Source organism: Temnothorax americanus, unplaced genomic scaffold (assembly GCF_048541705.1).
Source record: "Temnothorax americanus isolate GAGA-0224 unplaced genomic scaffold, ASM4854170v1 Scaffold3, whole genome shotgun sequence".
Classification (NCBI taxonomy): Eukaryota; Metazoa; Arthropoda; class Insecta; order Hymenoptera; family Formicidae; genus Temnothorax; species Temnothorax americanus.
Window position 1 is genome coordinate 2,487,923 of NW_027509442.1, and position 15,790 is coordinate 2,503,712.

The 15,790-nt window shown below is 37.4% G+C and overlaps 1 protein-coding gene and 1 long non-coding RNA gene across 2 annotated transcripts in view; one reads left to right on the top strand and one right to left on the bottom strand.

Moving 5' to 3' along the window:
* Nucleotides 1-258: 258 nt before the first annotated feature.
* On the bottom strand, nucleotides 259-2,033 carry LOC143900536 (uncharacterized). Its single transcript, XR_013257811.1, has 3 exons — nucleotides 1,941-2,033; nucleotides 1,373-1,884; nucleotides 259-761 (listed from the first exon to the last, which is right to left on the bottom strand). It is a non-coding gene; the product is annotated as an uncharacterized LOC143900536 (long non-coding RNA).
* Nucleotides 1,878-15,790, top strand: part of LOC143900533 (terminal nucleotidyltransferase 5C) — a 117,437-nt gene continuing 103,524 nt past the window's right edge. Inside the window, exon 1 of the mRNA XM_077411985.1 lies at nucleotides 1,878-2,665. Within this exon, the coding sequence (XP_077268111.1) occupies nucleotides 2,507-2,665 (159 nt within the window). The 5' untranslated portion in view covers nucleotides 1,878-2,506. The remainder of the gene's footprint in view (nucleotides 2,666-15,790) is intronic.

A 15,790-nucleotide genomic window follows, 5' to 3' on the forward strand; every position in this document is an offset into this window, starting at 1 on the left:
ACCGTTAGCGAGAAAAGAAGTAATATTTTTACCTGCGATTACCTAAATGTTCTTATCTTTGACTGTTCAAAAATTTAAAATTTAGTTTGCAATGTGTTAAAGTGTCCGTGTTGATTACTATAAATTTTGCCTCGTGATTAAGATTAAGGTCAAGCCGATTTGACTTGAAATCGAATCGTATTTGAGATCAAGAAAATTCGTTTGCTTTATTTCTCTTTTACTAGAAATGTGAATACATATATACATTATATAAGCACACTAAAAGTACAATGTATTTAAAATCAAATTTAGAAGCAATTAAAATAGATTAATGTTATTAAGAGAAAACTTTTAAAATTAAATTTCCTTAACAAGCAAGAGGGAGTTTAATTTAACTTCGCGTCAATCACGGATAGAAACTTTTCGAGACATTATTATAAACTGGAAGTACATCTCCCTTCTGTTTTCTCTCATTTCCTTTCCTATTTACGTGATCTCGTATGTATAACTGCTAGATATTTCGCTCGACACGTTTGTCAGCCACGTGTAAACAAATATTTTTGCGGCTTCGCAACCGTCCCGGTCACCTCCCAGCTGTTATTTTAGAGTTCTCACACGATGTATTAGGTCTCGCAGAACAATTAACGGCGATGCCTACTGAAGCTCTTAAATATTATTAATTTGACGCGTTACCTTTCGAGAGTACATCCTGCCAAAACAATACGACGGCTGTAGAAACACGGATCTGGTTGCAGAAACAGGATAAGACTATCTGCGTTTATCTGAAACATATAGAGATGAGGAAATAAAGTAAAATTTCTCATTACGCTCGTTCTTTCATTAATTCTGGTAAAACATAGGATGTGTGTTGCAAAATGTTCAACTATTTATGATATCATCACGCTACTTATTGTAATTCTCGTGAATTTCAAAACTTGCTTTCTACGTAAATCTAATTTCTGAAAATTCTCATACTTAATGTGCGTATTATCGCTGTATCTTTCACTTGGAATTTTTTTCAAAAATTACGGTAAATATTTTTAATAACTGAATAATGAAACATATGCGTATGTGCAATCCGGATATTTTACAAAACTGAGTTTATGAGATTACATTGTAGACTTTTTTTTAGAGATTGTATGTATATAAATTATATAATAATTCAGAATTTATACATATACATTATCTTAATCCATGTAGTTCCAAAATCACAGTAAAAATGAGTGTCAACTTGATTTTATAACCCAAGTATTTAAAAGCCTGTCGAAGAGATAACTTGATATACAATTATAACTTTATAACTTCAAATTAAACACTTGGATTATAAAATCGAGTTGACACTCATGGATATCACGATTAAGATAATCTTATTCGCAATAGTCCCGAAACCAACCCCAAAGAGGGTCGGCGAGCCGCGAGAAGCGTTCCGCGTTCGCGCCAGCGCGCAGCGTTGGCTAATTGCGGTCGGCGAGCGGAGCTAACCATTTTCCTCGTCGCTCCTCGTCGTCGTCGTCGAATCTCGCTCGGCATTCAGACAACGGGCCACGACGTCGGGAACGACGCGAACGTCGCCGGTCAACACCGCGACGACACACGACGACGCGACTACGGTGGAAGCTCTCTTTCTCTCTCTCTCTCTCTCTCTCTCTCTCGGGTGATTTCGGGCAGACGGTTAGTCGCGAGGGAGGCGCGGGGAGAGCGAGAAGACGGTAGGCGGGTGGAGCGGTGGCGGGGGGAGGGGGGAAGCTGTTGCTCGGCATTCGGCTGCGTTCGGGTGGGGCGACGGCGGCGAGCCGGGACCGGCCGAGGCGACGAGAGAATCGAGATATTCTCGCAGTGCCGAACCCCGTCGTTCGCCACGCAATTGTCTCGTCGCTCTTCCGTATCTTCCGCATCTCTCTCGACCTTGTAATATAATAATCGCGTAATAATACCGTTCACGTTAATACCGCCGTAAGTACCTGTGCCTGACTTCGCGCCGTTCGCCGCCGCCGCCGCCGCCGCCGCGGCCGGAATACTACAAGCGTGAAGGTGTCCGCGATCGAGCGTGTTTGTGCCTCGACTTGTCTGTGTGCCTCGCGCGTGACTCCCCTGCCTCTGTGCGACGATCCACCACCCGTCTTTTTGCCGCCTTATCAGAAGAATTTAGAAGAATCGACGGCATCGACGCAGTCGTCTCTCTCTCTCTCTCTCGCGCGCGTCAGTTTACGCGCTCGCGAATCGAAATCACGTGATATTCGTGGCGCTGAAAATCGAGCGCGCGCGCGTAACCGAATTCGGAGTCGGAAGTCCGCTCGCCCCCTCGCGCCTCGCGCGGCGTGATCTGCTGTGATCTCGAATCTCGACACCGTCGCCTTCTACGGATCTCCCGATTCGCGTCGCGTCGCGCCGGCAAATCGATCCGCGATCGGCGCGCAACCCGAAGCAGGGGGTGTCCCGTTTCCGTCCGTTGGAATTTCTCGTGCCTCGTCGCCGTCGTCGTTGTCATCGTATCCCGACGGAGACGAGAATCGTCCTGGAAGCGACTATGGAGGCCGGAGCCTGCAGCGACGCGCCGCGTTCGACCAAGCCGAAAGCCGCGCGGACCGAGGTACCCGCCGTCATTGTCCCTGCGAGATACGAAACGGTAACCTCCGGGAAGCTGTCAGCCAGACTCGCCGATCTCGTCCAAGTACCGCTGATGCAGGTAAGCTCTTACGTCTTACGTAATGCTTCAAGTCGTACCTACATATATATATATATATATATATATATATATATATATATATATATATATATACACACGTCGGCGCGTATGTGCGGTGCGAGGCGAAGCAAGCGAACCTCGCCTCTCGGCCCATTTGCGGCGCGCCAAGCGCCGACGGCCGGGCCGGGTCGAGGGGGGGGGGGGGCGAGAGGGGCTGCGAGACTCAACGACCCAAGTCGTTCAACCCTCTCGCGGGCCGGAGACTGCGGCGGGGAGGTCGACACCCCGCGCGTTTGCCGGCGCATATACGATCGATCCCCGCGATCGATTCCCCGGTAAGGTTCCGGTACGCCGAAGCGCAAATCTGAAAGCCGCGAAACGTCAACGCGCGCGGGTTTTTTTTTTTGCTCCCCTCGCGCGCACGTACCACTGCACTGTTTACCTTGCCTCTGTCCTTCGCGTGTTTGCTCGCGTCCCTCGCGTCCTACATTGACTTCAGTATAAATATATTGTTACGCTGCCGGAGAGAGACGTGCGGTCGCTCCGAATCTGTCTGGCGCTTGTACTTAACACAACATTGACGCGTGTTTAACTTGTCCGATTTATATCTTTTTTCCCACTTTTATAATCTGCGATTGTAATTCTTCGTAACTCAACGCGTCAATCGCGTGGTTCTTTCTCGGTAATTACTCGCGCGAGAGGTGTATTTATAACACCCCAATGTTACATCTCAATTATCATCGTTCTCTTTAATGATTTACAATTAAATAAAGGTTAATAATAGAATCGGGAAAAACGCTCTCAGGAAGGTTAATAATATTCTGTATATTTGTTAGATAAAGACAAGTGCGGAAGTTCTTTATTTGTGAAACAAATTATGCTGCATTCGATCGATAAAATTTTACTTTGTGAATTTAGTTGATTTCTGAGACTGGAGTGTGTTTTACAATAACCCACGCGAATAACTGATTGTGAGGGTCAACGAGATAACAGACTGACAAATAACGTGCTTGGCACTCGATAGATTCTATTCCTCGTTTCAATTATTTAGATTCGGATTGCCATAATATTTTGTGCCAGTGAATTAACGTGATCGAAAAAAGAGCTACTTTTTTATTGAGTTTTATTTTTAATATTTTATTTTTTATAATTTACATAGCTATTAAAAAAGAATAATTTATTTTGTCGTCTATTTCTCAGAGTGGCTATTTCTCAGATTAACAGATATGAAGTATATTGTGGCTCCAATTTGAATAAAAAGAAGACCGAATATATAAAAAGAAAGCGAATTAAAAATCTCGATGTAGGAAACAAGTTTTCGATGCAAATTGTAAATTAAAAATACGAATATTTTCGATTTACGATTTGCATTGAAAACTTCTTTCCTAAATCGAGATTTTTAATTCTAAAAAACTTGTCTTTTTGACGAAATATCTAGCCCCCTTCATAAATATCGTATACCTAATGAAGTATATAAAAACAGATTTAAAAACAAGTAACATTTCAATTTTATTACTTATTTTATTTAATATTTCTTTAAGTATAAATTATGATAAATTGAACACACATAAGACTTCTCTCTCAAAAATCATGATACATAATTATGAACTGAAATAATATAATTAAATAATACATAGATATATATTTAGCAACAAGTAATTTTGAACAGCTGTAACTTCATAAAATTTTTAAAGAGTTGAATAAAATTGTAGAATTTTTGGAATTATATATATAACAATTTATTTATTAGTTGATTTTAAGTGATCATCTTATCTTAGTTATCTTAGTGGAATTTTAAATTAAATCTACCAAGATATTTAATATTGAAAATTAGCGTGTCGAAAAATTAACTCAAGTAAAATTGTTCTCCTTCGCCGTTATCGAGTTATCGAGAAGATCCTCTTCAAAGCTAAAGAATTTGCAGACAAGAATGATATTTTCCGTATATATACATCCGCGTTGTCGTTCGCTTGTGTTATTTATTATCCGGAGTCACACACGCGATACGTCGATCTCTCTAAATCTAAACAGTTCGTCTTTCGTTATTTCCGAGATTGCGGGGTTTGAGGAAACGCGCTTCCTTGCGCGTTATCAAATCGGAATCTTTATTGCATGTGCAAGAGAATTCGTGCGTGAAAAAGATAACGGCGATTAGATAAGTGAAATTGGAGGAATCTCTTTAAGAATCGCGCGTATTCGAGCAATCGGAGATCGCTGATCTTCGGTCGAGTTAATTACTCGCGCGAGTACAGATTCAATTGAATTGTCCGTGTTTCCAAACTTTTAAATTGCCCTAGAATGGTCTAGAAGTTTCAATGGGAAAGAAAGTGCGTGAAATACTTTATTCTTTCATTGGCGAGCTCAAAAAGAACAAAAAGGTATCTGTAGAATTTTCCACACCCTGAAAATATCGATGGCGATATTTTGAGTTAATCATTTAACAATTCCGCAACTTATTTATCTTTAGAGTGAAACAGTCTTATAATCTATTACCGGATCTTTCACGAAACATTCGACGACGGAGACTCTATTCCAGCACTTGGAACATTCTGTCGAGAATTCGGTTACTTATTCAGTGTGATACCGTTTTACGAAATATCGCGGAATGATCCGTCGACAGGTGTTTTCGCGCTATTTGATTGATCGTGGGCGTGGATAAAGAGCATTCCCATTTAAATGCCGTTTTTCCGCTTAAGTGCGTGTGCCGCGTGTACCGAACGCAACTGCGCTCCGATTTGATCGCCACGGCGAGAAGGGAAACGAATGGAAAGGGCAGAATTTATAAGGAACGACAATTATATATTAAATTTGCATAACGGGTGTTCGCGCGGCCGGCCACGATCGACGGTGGCGTTGGCCAATCAGTGTACCGCGGTATGTATTAATTTCTCGAATTTACCGGTCGGAGTTTCAATGAAAGGTGATATTGATCACGTGGCTCGCCGCGCGGCATTGTCTGCTTCGTCGCAAGACACTTTGCATTAAATTATATGTTTTTATTATATATCTATACATATATGTAAAATAAAAAATACGTAAAAAAATATATAATAAAAATAAATACATAATAAAAACATATAATTTAATGCAAAGTATCTTTTTACATATACACACACATTCGAGAATATAGAGAAATAATTTAAATTTTACTTAAAGTTTGAAATTTTGCTTGAAGCACATATTAAATGACATTGTGATAAATATGTGGGATACGTGGGATATATCTGTCTGCGACAAAATTTTCCCGACCGTTATTAAGATTTATGAAAGCATGCACGGATGCTCACTTTGATGATATTTGTATATGTACGTACACAGTAAAAAATCGTGCGTCCAAATGCTAAAATTTTCTTGTGTTACCAAGATTTGACTATTATTTCAATGTAAAATTAACATACAACAGCTATGTTATTATTTTCGTAACATTTTCATGTTATATTTATGTCAACGTGATAACTAACACTTTATGTATGTCATTTAGAAATTGAATATTATTTTGAGTTCTTTTAACATAATTATTTCAAAAAATCAACACGTCTTAAAGTTATTTTAACATAAACAAAAGTTAAAGTAAATCTTTTCAAATAATTGTATAAACTTTGACATATATAAAATAATCAAATTTACTAAAATATGTGTTAATATAACTCAAAATGAAATGTATAATATACATTTCGTAAGAGTTACATTAAATCAGACGAAGCAAAATGTTATATCGACATTTTGTACAAGTTATTTTTACATTATACTTAAAGTTAAAAGAACACATAAATGGTAAAATATAGTGTCAATAAATTAACATTTCTAATTTGTCAACAAGTAACGCACGATGATTGAGTTATTTTAACATAAAATTTAGGCTGGACTTTTTGGGACATTTGAAAAATGTTACGATTAACATTTTATTTTTTACCGTGTACTGTATTTATTATAGCGTCAAGTAATACGCACCTCAAACGAAATTTAATTAATACTTCAGCGAAATTTAAATTGTTTCTCCATTCGGATGTATGTGATGGGTATACAGAGCATACACGGTTTTTCTGACTAAATTTACGTAACAAAATACTGCTTATATGCCTTTCTTTCTTTACGTAGGCATGAAATGGAAATATCGATGCATAGAGAGAACCATGTCTTTCAAAAAATTGTCTAACATGAGTACAAAGTTGCGCAACCCTGCTTTCTTACGCATTCTAACTTGCGTTACTTTCCATAGTGTAGCATAAAGATAAGTCTCTAATATATATATATATATATATATATATATATAAATAAATAAATGCTATTCAACATGTATTACAAACGATCAAAATACGAATGACATTGATATCACGACTTATATTATTCCGGAAATTTTATCATGTGCCGTCGATGCGCGCATATGGCAGAAATATTTTCCACGGTTGAAAAAAGGGTCACGCGTGATAAGATAATTATTTACTTACGTAGTGAGAATAAATATACAATGTAATCAATGATATCATTATAACATTTTTGAAATATGCATTGACGATTTTAAATTGACGATTCATTCATTTTTAATAATTTAAGCATACAAAGTAGTTTAATAATCATCACGCTAATGAACGTTGGATAAAAAATAATTTATCATTACATGGTCGTTAGATCAGAGATCGTGAAAAGTTTGTTGGCAAACGTGATCTCTGAAATAGTTTTAATTTTTAATAATAATAATTTTATCTGTATCTAAGAATGTCACAGTGTAATATTGTATGACAATCTATTTTCACTAAAATCTATTTTCAGAAATATTTTTTAGCAATTTTTGGCTAAAATTGGTTAAAACTTGCTTAAAATTAAATTATATTGTCTTAAAAATTGATATCAATATATAAAAGAAAAAAGTTTAATACAAGATGTTACAGAGAAAAAAAGAAGAAAATTTGATATCTTATATCTATTGGCACGTGATTACGAAGAGATGAGATTAGCCGATTGCTGAAAATTCGTTTTCAATCAAAGTTTGGACGTAAACACCGAAACTTCGTAACCGAATAAGAAAGTGATTTCTCTCGTATCTATACGAGTTGCTTTTTCTTCACATAAATACTTTTCAACTGTTTCATTCCACCTTAATTGTGGTCGTCGTCGCCTAGCGTGAGCTTTTTAATACTTTTGTATCGCACTCCCACGCATCACTCCTCCGTTCTTCGAATGATCATTTGCGTCTGCAATGACGTCATCTTCTCTGCACCTCCGAACAACGAGATTGCTCCCAGAGCAATGGCACGGTTATCGATTGATCAGGCCACAGTGTGATAAACGTAGAGTTGCTTACATATAGTATTTTGATTGAAAAGTGTTATCGATACTATTGCTCTCGAGATAATAAATACTTTCGCGACCTGAGAAAGGCAGCGTTACAGGGAAGAAATATCGGCGAGCTGAACAATGCTACATTACTGCATAAGAATCTCTAATAAATTTTGGAATGTATGTACATTTTTACATCGAAATTATTTGCGTTGCGCTTCTGTTAATTTACTTTTTTTTTTGTAAACCTTTTCTCCGATATTATGTCATCTGCGACGCTGCAGGCTGTCGGTTGCTTCGCAATATTCGGCAAGTGCGTAAATGATTAAAATGTCGATGCTTTAATGCATTCTTAATCGTGCTTAAATGTGCCAAACATGTTTACCGCGTATTATGCAATACTGAAAATCTCGTGATTCGTGCAGATGTGGAGCATACACGCGATAAATGAGATTGGGGAGATGATACCGGAGAGGAGGAGTGCACGATGACTGTTTTTGAATCGCGACAAATAAGATTATTGCCGACGTATTGAAGATCGCACTTTCTTGAATGGCGTATTTTCTTGCCGGATTGCAATCGTCATCTAACTCGCTATATGTATACGAACGATAACAGCGGCCGAACATAATTTTTTTTAGATACGAAAGGCAAAGTTTATCTAAACAGATTTGTGTAAAATTACATTAACGCAAACTAACGATCGATCGACCAGTGACATAGATTCCGAAGATGTTTGTACCATTAGTCGACGATAAGTAACGAAAATATCGAATAAGGAAAAAATACGGGTAATTTTAGCATGCGTGGGATCTCGTCCAATGATATGCATAATCTAAATATAATAAGCATAATCTGAGCGTGTCAAATAAAGAACGTTGACATCTACGATTCACGTCGTATTCCATATTTCCTATATATGTATACTGAAAGTGAATTTTCAACCGCATTTCGTTTTTACTTTTTTCGTAGAGATAACACTTAAGATAGATGAGTTGTTTCGAATTTTCGAATTTTTAATCGCAAACGAAGAAGAGCACTCCGCCAAAGGATCTTAAAATTAGTAGAGATTGAAACTGATTTTAGAATTTGCATCGATATATAAGTATAATTATTTGTACATACTATAAAATTTAATTAGTCGCATGAATTTTAATATTTAATGATAGCAAACGTGAAAGATTTTTTTTTAAATTTACTTTCAAAGTATTAAATTGCGCAATCGCAATTAGGTATTGATGGAAAGTTTATTTCGGAGATACGTTGAGGGCCGATACATGGCCTATTTCGAGGCCGAGGCCGAGGCTAAAGTTACAACGGAGATTTTCGTAACTTCGACTGAAGTCGGCGTTTGTATTTTTTTTGTCGATGTTATTCTTGCGTGTGTATGTGTTCGTGTGAATGTGTATGTATAATATTCCGCGGGAGAATATTGTGCATACAGACACACGCACGATCCTCTGACGTTGCCAAACCGAGTGCGGCATCTCTTATTTACCCGAAAATACCAGAAGAAGGTCGCGCGCCTGTGTAACGTTATAGTGTCGCGAAAGTGAAACGAGAGTCGGCTAACGGTATCTCTCTCTCTCTCTCTCTCTCTCTCTCTCTCTCTCTCTCTCTCTCTCTCTCTCTCTCTCTCTTTCTCTCTCTCTCTTTCTTTCGTCTCTTTCGCTCTCGCCCGAAAGGTTAATGCGTTAAGGATCGGACGTATGTACATACTTACGTATGTCATAAATCGAAAATGCTCGCGGTGAAGATGAGATGTGCTTTTAGACCTCCTGCTACAGTAATTAATCCCGCCAGACACACGGCTCGACCGGCTCTGATATACGTGTGCGGTTCGCGTAAAAGGTGACTCGCGGTCGACAGACCGCGAAAGGAGCCCGTCAATGTGCGTTCGTCTACGTGCCTCCATTCTCGAGTGCAATGACTTCTTGTCGAAAATTAGGCGGCGTGCCCGCGCAACGCGATCCAATTCTTAGCGGCTTGTCAAATAAGTGATTGTTGTTAAGAATTTATATAGCATGTGTTTTGGAGATTATTTAGCACATTTTATGAGTTTTCTTATCCATCACACGTGTTTCGTGTGTTTCTACGAACATTGTAATATTTATGTTTGCCATATACCTTGTTGATGAAACCAAGGTGCGATATCAAGATTGTGACGAACATAAAGATTTTATAAACACATTCTTTTATAAAGGAACAAAACTTTATGGGCATTTAGTATATTTATTTCACATTTAATTGTCTGCATTATTTAATTTAAGAATAATTAAATATTTTTAATGTGCCTTTTAATGTAACAACTTTCGATTTTTAATTTTAACGTGATACATGTTATTTCTGTTGAAATTTTTTATAAGAGTAAAAAAAAGAATTTTAATGCTCGTTTAGAAATATAGATCGGTACCGAGATAATAATATCTAAAAATGATGAGACTTGAAAAGTTGTTACGAAAACTCATAGTTTTTTTCTCTTCTGCGGGTTTATCTTTCATTTTTCATTGCTTGAAACTCATTAATAACATCTTCTCGACTTTCGGAGTCAAGTAACAAAGGTGAAGTCTGTAATCCGATATACATAAAATAAAATTACAGAGAAAATACATTTAATGCAAAAAGATAAAAGTATATTTATGTCTCGTTTTTATTAAAGTTCTCGCGTTATTGCAGACATTAAAATCGTGACTCTTTTTCGCATTTGTCACTTTCGTAACTTTCATAGCGAATAGCATGCACTATCTCCTGCGAAAAAACATAATATTGCGGCGCTTGGAAATCGGATGAGTTCAATTTGATCGACGAAAATAGAATAAACTTAATCTTTTGATTGACCCACGCGTTGTTTTGGCACGGGTATACACGACTCGCTTTACGATATTTCCATTACGCAGCGTTGATAACGCAACATTGTTTGTCATATTTTGGGCAATTGAGTACACATCGCACGAGCGGCATTATCTTTCGGAGGGTAATGCAGATTTCTTCTTATCGTGACTCAATTCAACACGATAATTTGCTTGCTTATCTCAATGTAAATAATTTTTCAAGAATATTTTAGTGAATATCACACGCGTACCGACTCTTTCTCTCTTTCTTTCTCAACTCTCGTAACAAGCTGGATACATTCGCTATTTTGACAGATATGTTTAGGCTGCTCGAAATTTTTTTATTTGATAGTTCGCGCATAAGTGTTATATTTAGAATCATTTTGTGATTTTTACCCAAGTAGATTTATTAAATGTCATCCAGATTAAATAAATGTTTCAATAAATAAGAAAGTAATGGTTGTAACAAAAAACTTTGCAAGATTATTGCTGAGAGATAGTAAAACTGTTTAGCTTACATAATTGATTTCTAAGATTAATTACTAAATATTATATTTTAGATACTATCAGGAGATATCTGTGCATTCAGTTTATTTTCATGATCAATTACCATATTGTGATCTTTCGATCATATCGCGCGAGCTACAGTTAATATTAACTGTAAAATAAAAATAAGCTGCGCATATTAAGTTTTTTTATCTTCTATCTAATTTTAAAGATCTAACTCGGACAAATCGAGCCGCCCGAAGGAAGTTTGATTCGTTTCCGAGATATAGTACTTATTTTTACAGTATGGACAAAATGCGTAAATGGCCTGAATAAGCCAAAGGCGGGCACTAGCTAGCATCTCCTCGTGTATACCTAAAATTTATGTTTCATTATAGCGATGATAACGGGAATAAAACTCTGCGCGTGTACAAACGCAATAAATTACGCCTATCGCGGGGCTCGCGTGATGTAACAACGACAATCAGGTTTCCCCGATGATAATCCCAGGCTTCCGACTTTAAAATTACTTATCCCGGCGCCAATCCGGCCGACACGATTCTCTCGTGGTCGTGCCCGATTGAAAATCAACGAGGCCCGTCGCGCGCCGGAAGTGCTCTCTCTCTCTCTCTCACCCCGATATTATCGATTCAAAAGCGCGTCTGCCTCTCTGGAAAGGCGTCGACGCGCGCGTCATCGGAAGTCCATCCAGCAGCACTCTCCCTGATGGTGAAAGCTCATTCGCGACATTCCGGCGCGGAACACCATAATCGACTGCGTGCACGCGATAATGAATGACTCTCCCTCGTGTGTAACAAAGCGGACGATCTTATCGGAGTTTTGCGCATAGAAACCCGAAGATTGCGCGCGTCTTACGTCACGACCGTTACGGAGCGATTGTCTTTCTCTCGTACATAAGGCAACGAGATTAGTCGCGGTGACACACGACCGCTGAGGATCCTTAAATAGAATCAGCTTTCGTCGGCGGGAGTCAAAGGTCGATAATCGTACGTGAAAGGATGTGAAGAAGGGTACTGATTTGGTATATTCGAACGATCGTATATTGAAAGCCTTAACCTTCTATTATATAAATTTATTGATTTGAATGATTTCATAAATTCGTTCCTATAAATTTTAACGACTTATTTATCAAGATTTGATAAGATCTGTCGTACTTTGCTTTAAAAATAAATAATTATCGAAAATGTTTTATCGAGACGAGCTGCTAATTAAAAATGCTTGAAGTAAATATTTATGAGAAAAGTCCGCTAATGTTTTCAAAGACAACGCGTTTAGTTTTTTTAATTAACGGATGTTTAGTTTTTGCGAGGTTAATTTAAAAAAGATTTTATGATACAGCGATAATGTCTTTGCTACTTTTATAAATTTTTAAAGTTTATAAAATCAATAGTTATGTTTGAAAGAAATTCTGTGAGTATGAGTAACTCAGTGTATATGCATAAAAAATAATTTAGAAAGCTCGATAAAAGAGGTTTATAATCCGATTTTAATGAAAAGGGTGTATTAGACTCTACTTCTCTCTATACAGCAGTTATTTATTGTCTTGCTTCAAATTGGAAAGTTCGTAGGCTATAATTCAATCGTCATTTATTCAACAGCAGCATTAAATGCATCGCGTAATTTATTGACTGAATTTAACAATCGCTTAGTGATAATTGCAGCCATCATTAGATATAAGTGATATAATTAATTTTACAATATTCCGTGGATATCAAATAATCGTTCAGTTATCAAATAATCGTTCTCGTATATGTGGTATATAAATCAATTTTTAAATAGAAACGAATGTTGAGGACAGATTATATTTATATAATGTTTAATCATTTTTGTATAATACTGATTAATTTTCCACGTGATTTACGAGTGAAGAGCTTTTATTATGAGGAAGAAATTATTAGAGAAACTATTATTTTTATTAATTAGGACATATACGAGCAGGTGCTTTAAACTATGATAGCATGATTATGTTATTTTAAAAATTTGTAGGTAAGAGGTAATTTATGCTACGTTTACAACGTTCGGAATGGCAGGCGGATGGGTTAATGAGTCGGCACTATTCGTTACTTTGCACGGGAGATCATAATGTACCGGGAAGAGCGATAAATTAACAGAAAAATGTATATGTGCCACGTATGCGTTAAGCCATATAGCAAACTTTATATCACAACAATTATTTATGGCGAGATTTATAAAACGCTTGAACCTTACGTAACCGAAATATTTAACTTCGCGTCGCGTCGCGCTTTATGCGCACTCGTTAATTTTTAAAATTTTTAATTAGCCTCGCTCGTGAACCACCGCGATAATCGCGAATCGATTTTGCGAAAGCGTGGACAGGGTCTACGAGCGAGTTGTACACCGCGACTTCGCTGCACGAGAGGAAAGAGATCGACCGAGTTCCGTTGAGAGTGCGAGGAGTCTCTGTCGGCGGATGACCTTATGAAACCGTAATGCCTACATAGTTCGCATGCAAATTCTTCATCCTTCGCGCAAAACGCTGGAGGGCAACCGTTGCGTAAACGGAGAAACGCATACCGCGTCGGATGTAATGCTCCAATCGACACAGGTATATTGATGGCCGGCGCGTGAATCCCGCTAGCATTAAGAAGTGGACGATAGTTGCGACATAAATGTGCCTGCATGCCGCCTGCGATTTTACGTAAACCCCATGCAGTCTTCTTACGCGCTATAATTCGCGCGAGTAATATAGAAATCAGTAAGCGCACCGAGAAAGGGTAATTTCTTGACGACTGACGCACGACAAAAACGTGTATAATACGCGCGATTTTATCCAATTTGCGGGCGATTATAAAAAGCTCATTGGCTAATGCGATAAGTAGCATTAATGTTGACTGCTTTATTATTATCCATCATACCTGCATATATTGGAAAAAAAAACAAGCATAATGATGTAATATACGTCGCGGAACAATACTTTTTCTGAGTCCTTTGTAAATTTTTTAATGGTATTAACTCTCTCTCGCTTTTTAATATATTTGAACGCATATATATAAGATCTGTTGGAATTATCTCTCTTTTTTTTTATCTACGATTTCATAACGGTAAAATAAAATTTATTCTTGCAATTTGTAGTTTATATATAATTAAACTTGTATATAGAACTTCTATTCTCGGGGTTTATCATACAAGTTCTTTTATTTGGTATCTAGACAGTTGTTTTGATTTTATGCTAATTTAACACTTTTATTGTTACATTACCCATATTTGGATAACGCGTGAGTTTCCACGAGAATCCCGTTACCTACTTAGATAACGGTTCCATTTATCCGGTTAAGAATGCTTTTACTAACAATAAGTATTTATAAAGACATAAAAAAAACAATAAAATATTATAAAAGTAATGTACTAGATTTATTAAAAACGGAATAATTTATTTTTCTACTTATTCATTTGTTTCAATCGCAAAAAAAGATCTATTATTTCGAGTTACGAATGCAGATATTATAACTCTGAAATAAGTCTTATCTAACTAAAAAAAGAAAATTAGTGCTAGTAATTTAAACAAGACGTTACCTGTTATGTATTTTAGAAAATATCAATTAACTTTTTTCTTTCAAGCGTTCTTTATTTCAAGTATCGCAATTTTCTCCAACATAATTCTCAAGAGAGATTACCTCAGAAAGCGTTTAATGCCACAACAACTTCTCTGATGATTCTAAAGGCGTTTTAAAAATGTTAGTCACATTCTGCAGGTGCGAATATGTGACCCGGTCTCACGTTCGATTTCACGCATTCGCAGACGTTGATACGGCGGGGATGCAGCTTTGTCGTCGTTTATTTGCGTTCATCAATCAAGGCGAGCGTCATTTCAGACACGATACGTTGGTATAATACGCGCGGTTTTCCGGCATTCGACGGACATTTAACATGGGTGTACACGACGCGCATGCACACGATGCGAGTGTTGTCTATATTAATACGTGCCGTACGGCACGGCAGCTCGTCACACGTTAACGCACGCGTATACGTTATTCGTCCCGATTTACTCGGCGAGATAATTAAGTCGCGGGCTCTCGTTAACGCGCATCGACAAACCAAAGCGATTTGTTTATCCGACCGTGAGATAACATTACCGCGGAATGACGATCCGCTCTCTAATTACAGCCATTTAAAGGAAACGAGATCGACGCGATGGGCCGCTCACTTTTCAGCCTTCATTAAGATGCAATTATCCCTGTCCCGTTTCAACGCGACAAAGAAACGTGTATGCGCCCGTAATTAACGCGGGCTGTATCGAACGGAAGTGCGTGGCTCAGATAGCGAGAATGGCGAAAAGCGGGTCTATACTGAAAGATACGAGGTCCTCGGTCTGTTACATTAAATATCCGTTATATATATATATATATATATATATATATATATATATATATAACGGATATTAACGGATAAAGATTACAGTAGGTTAACACATACATACATACATACATACATACATACATACATATACATATATATATATATATATATATATATATATATATATGTATAT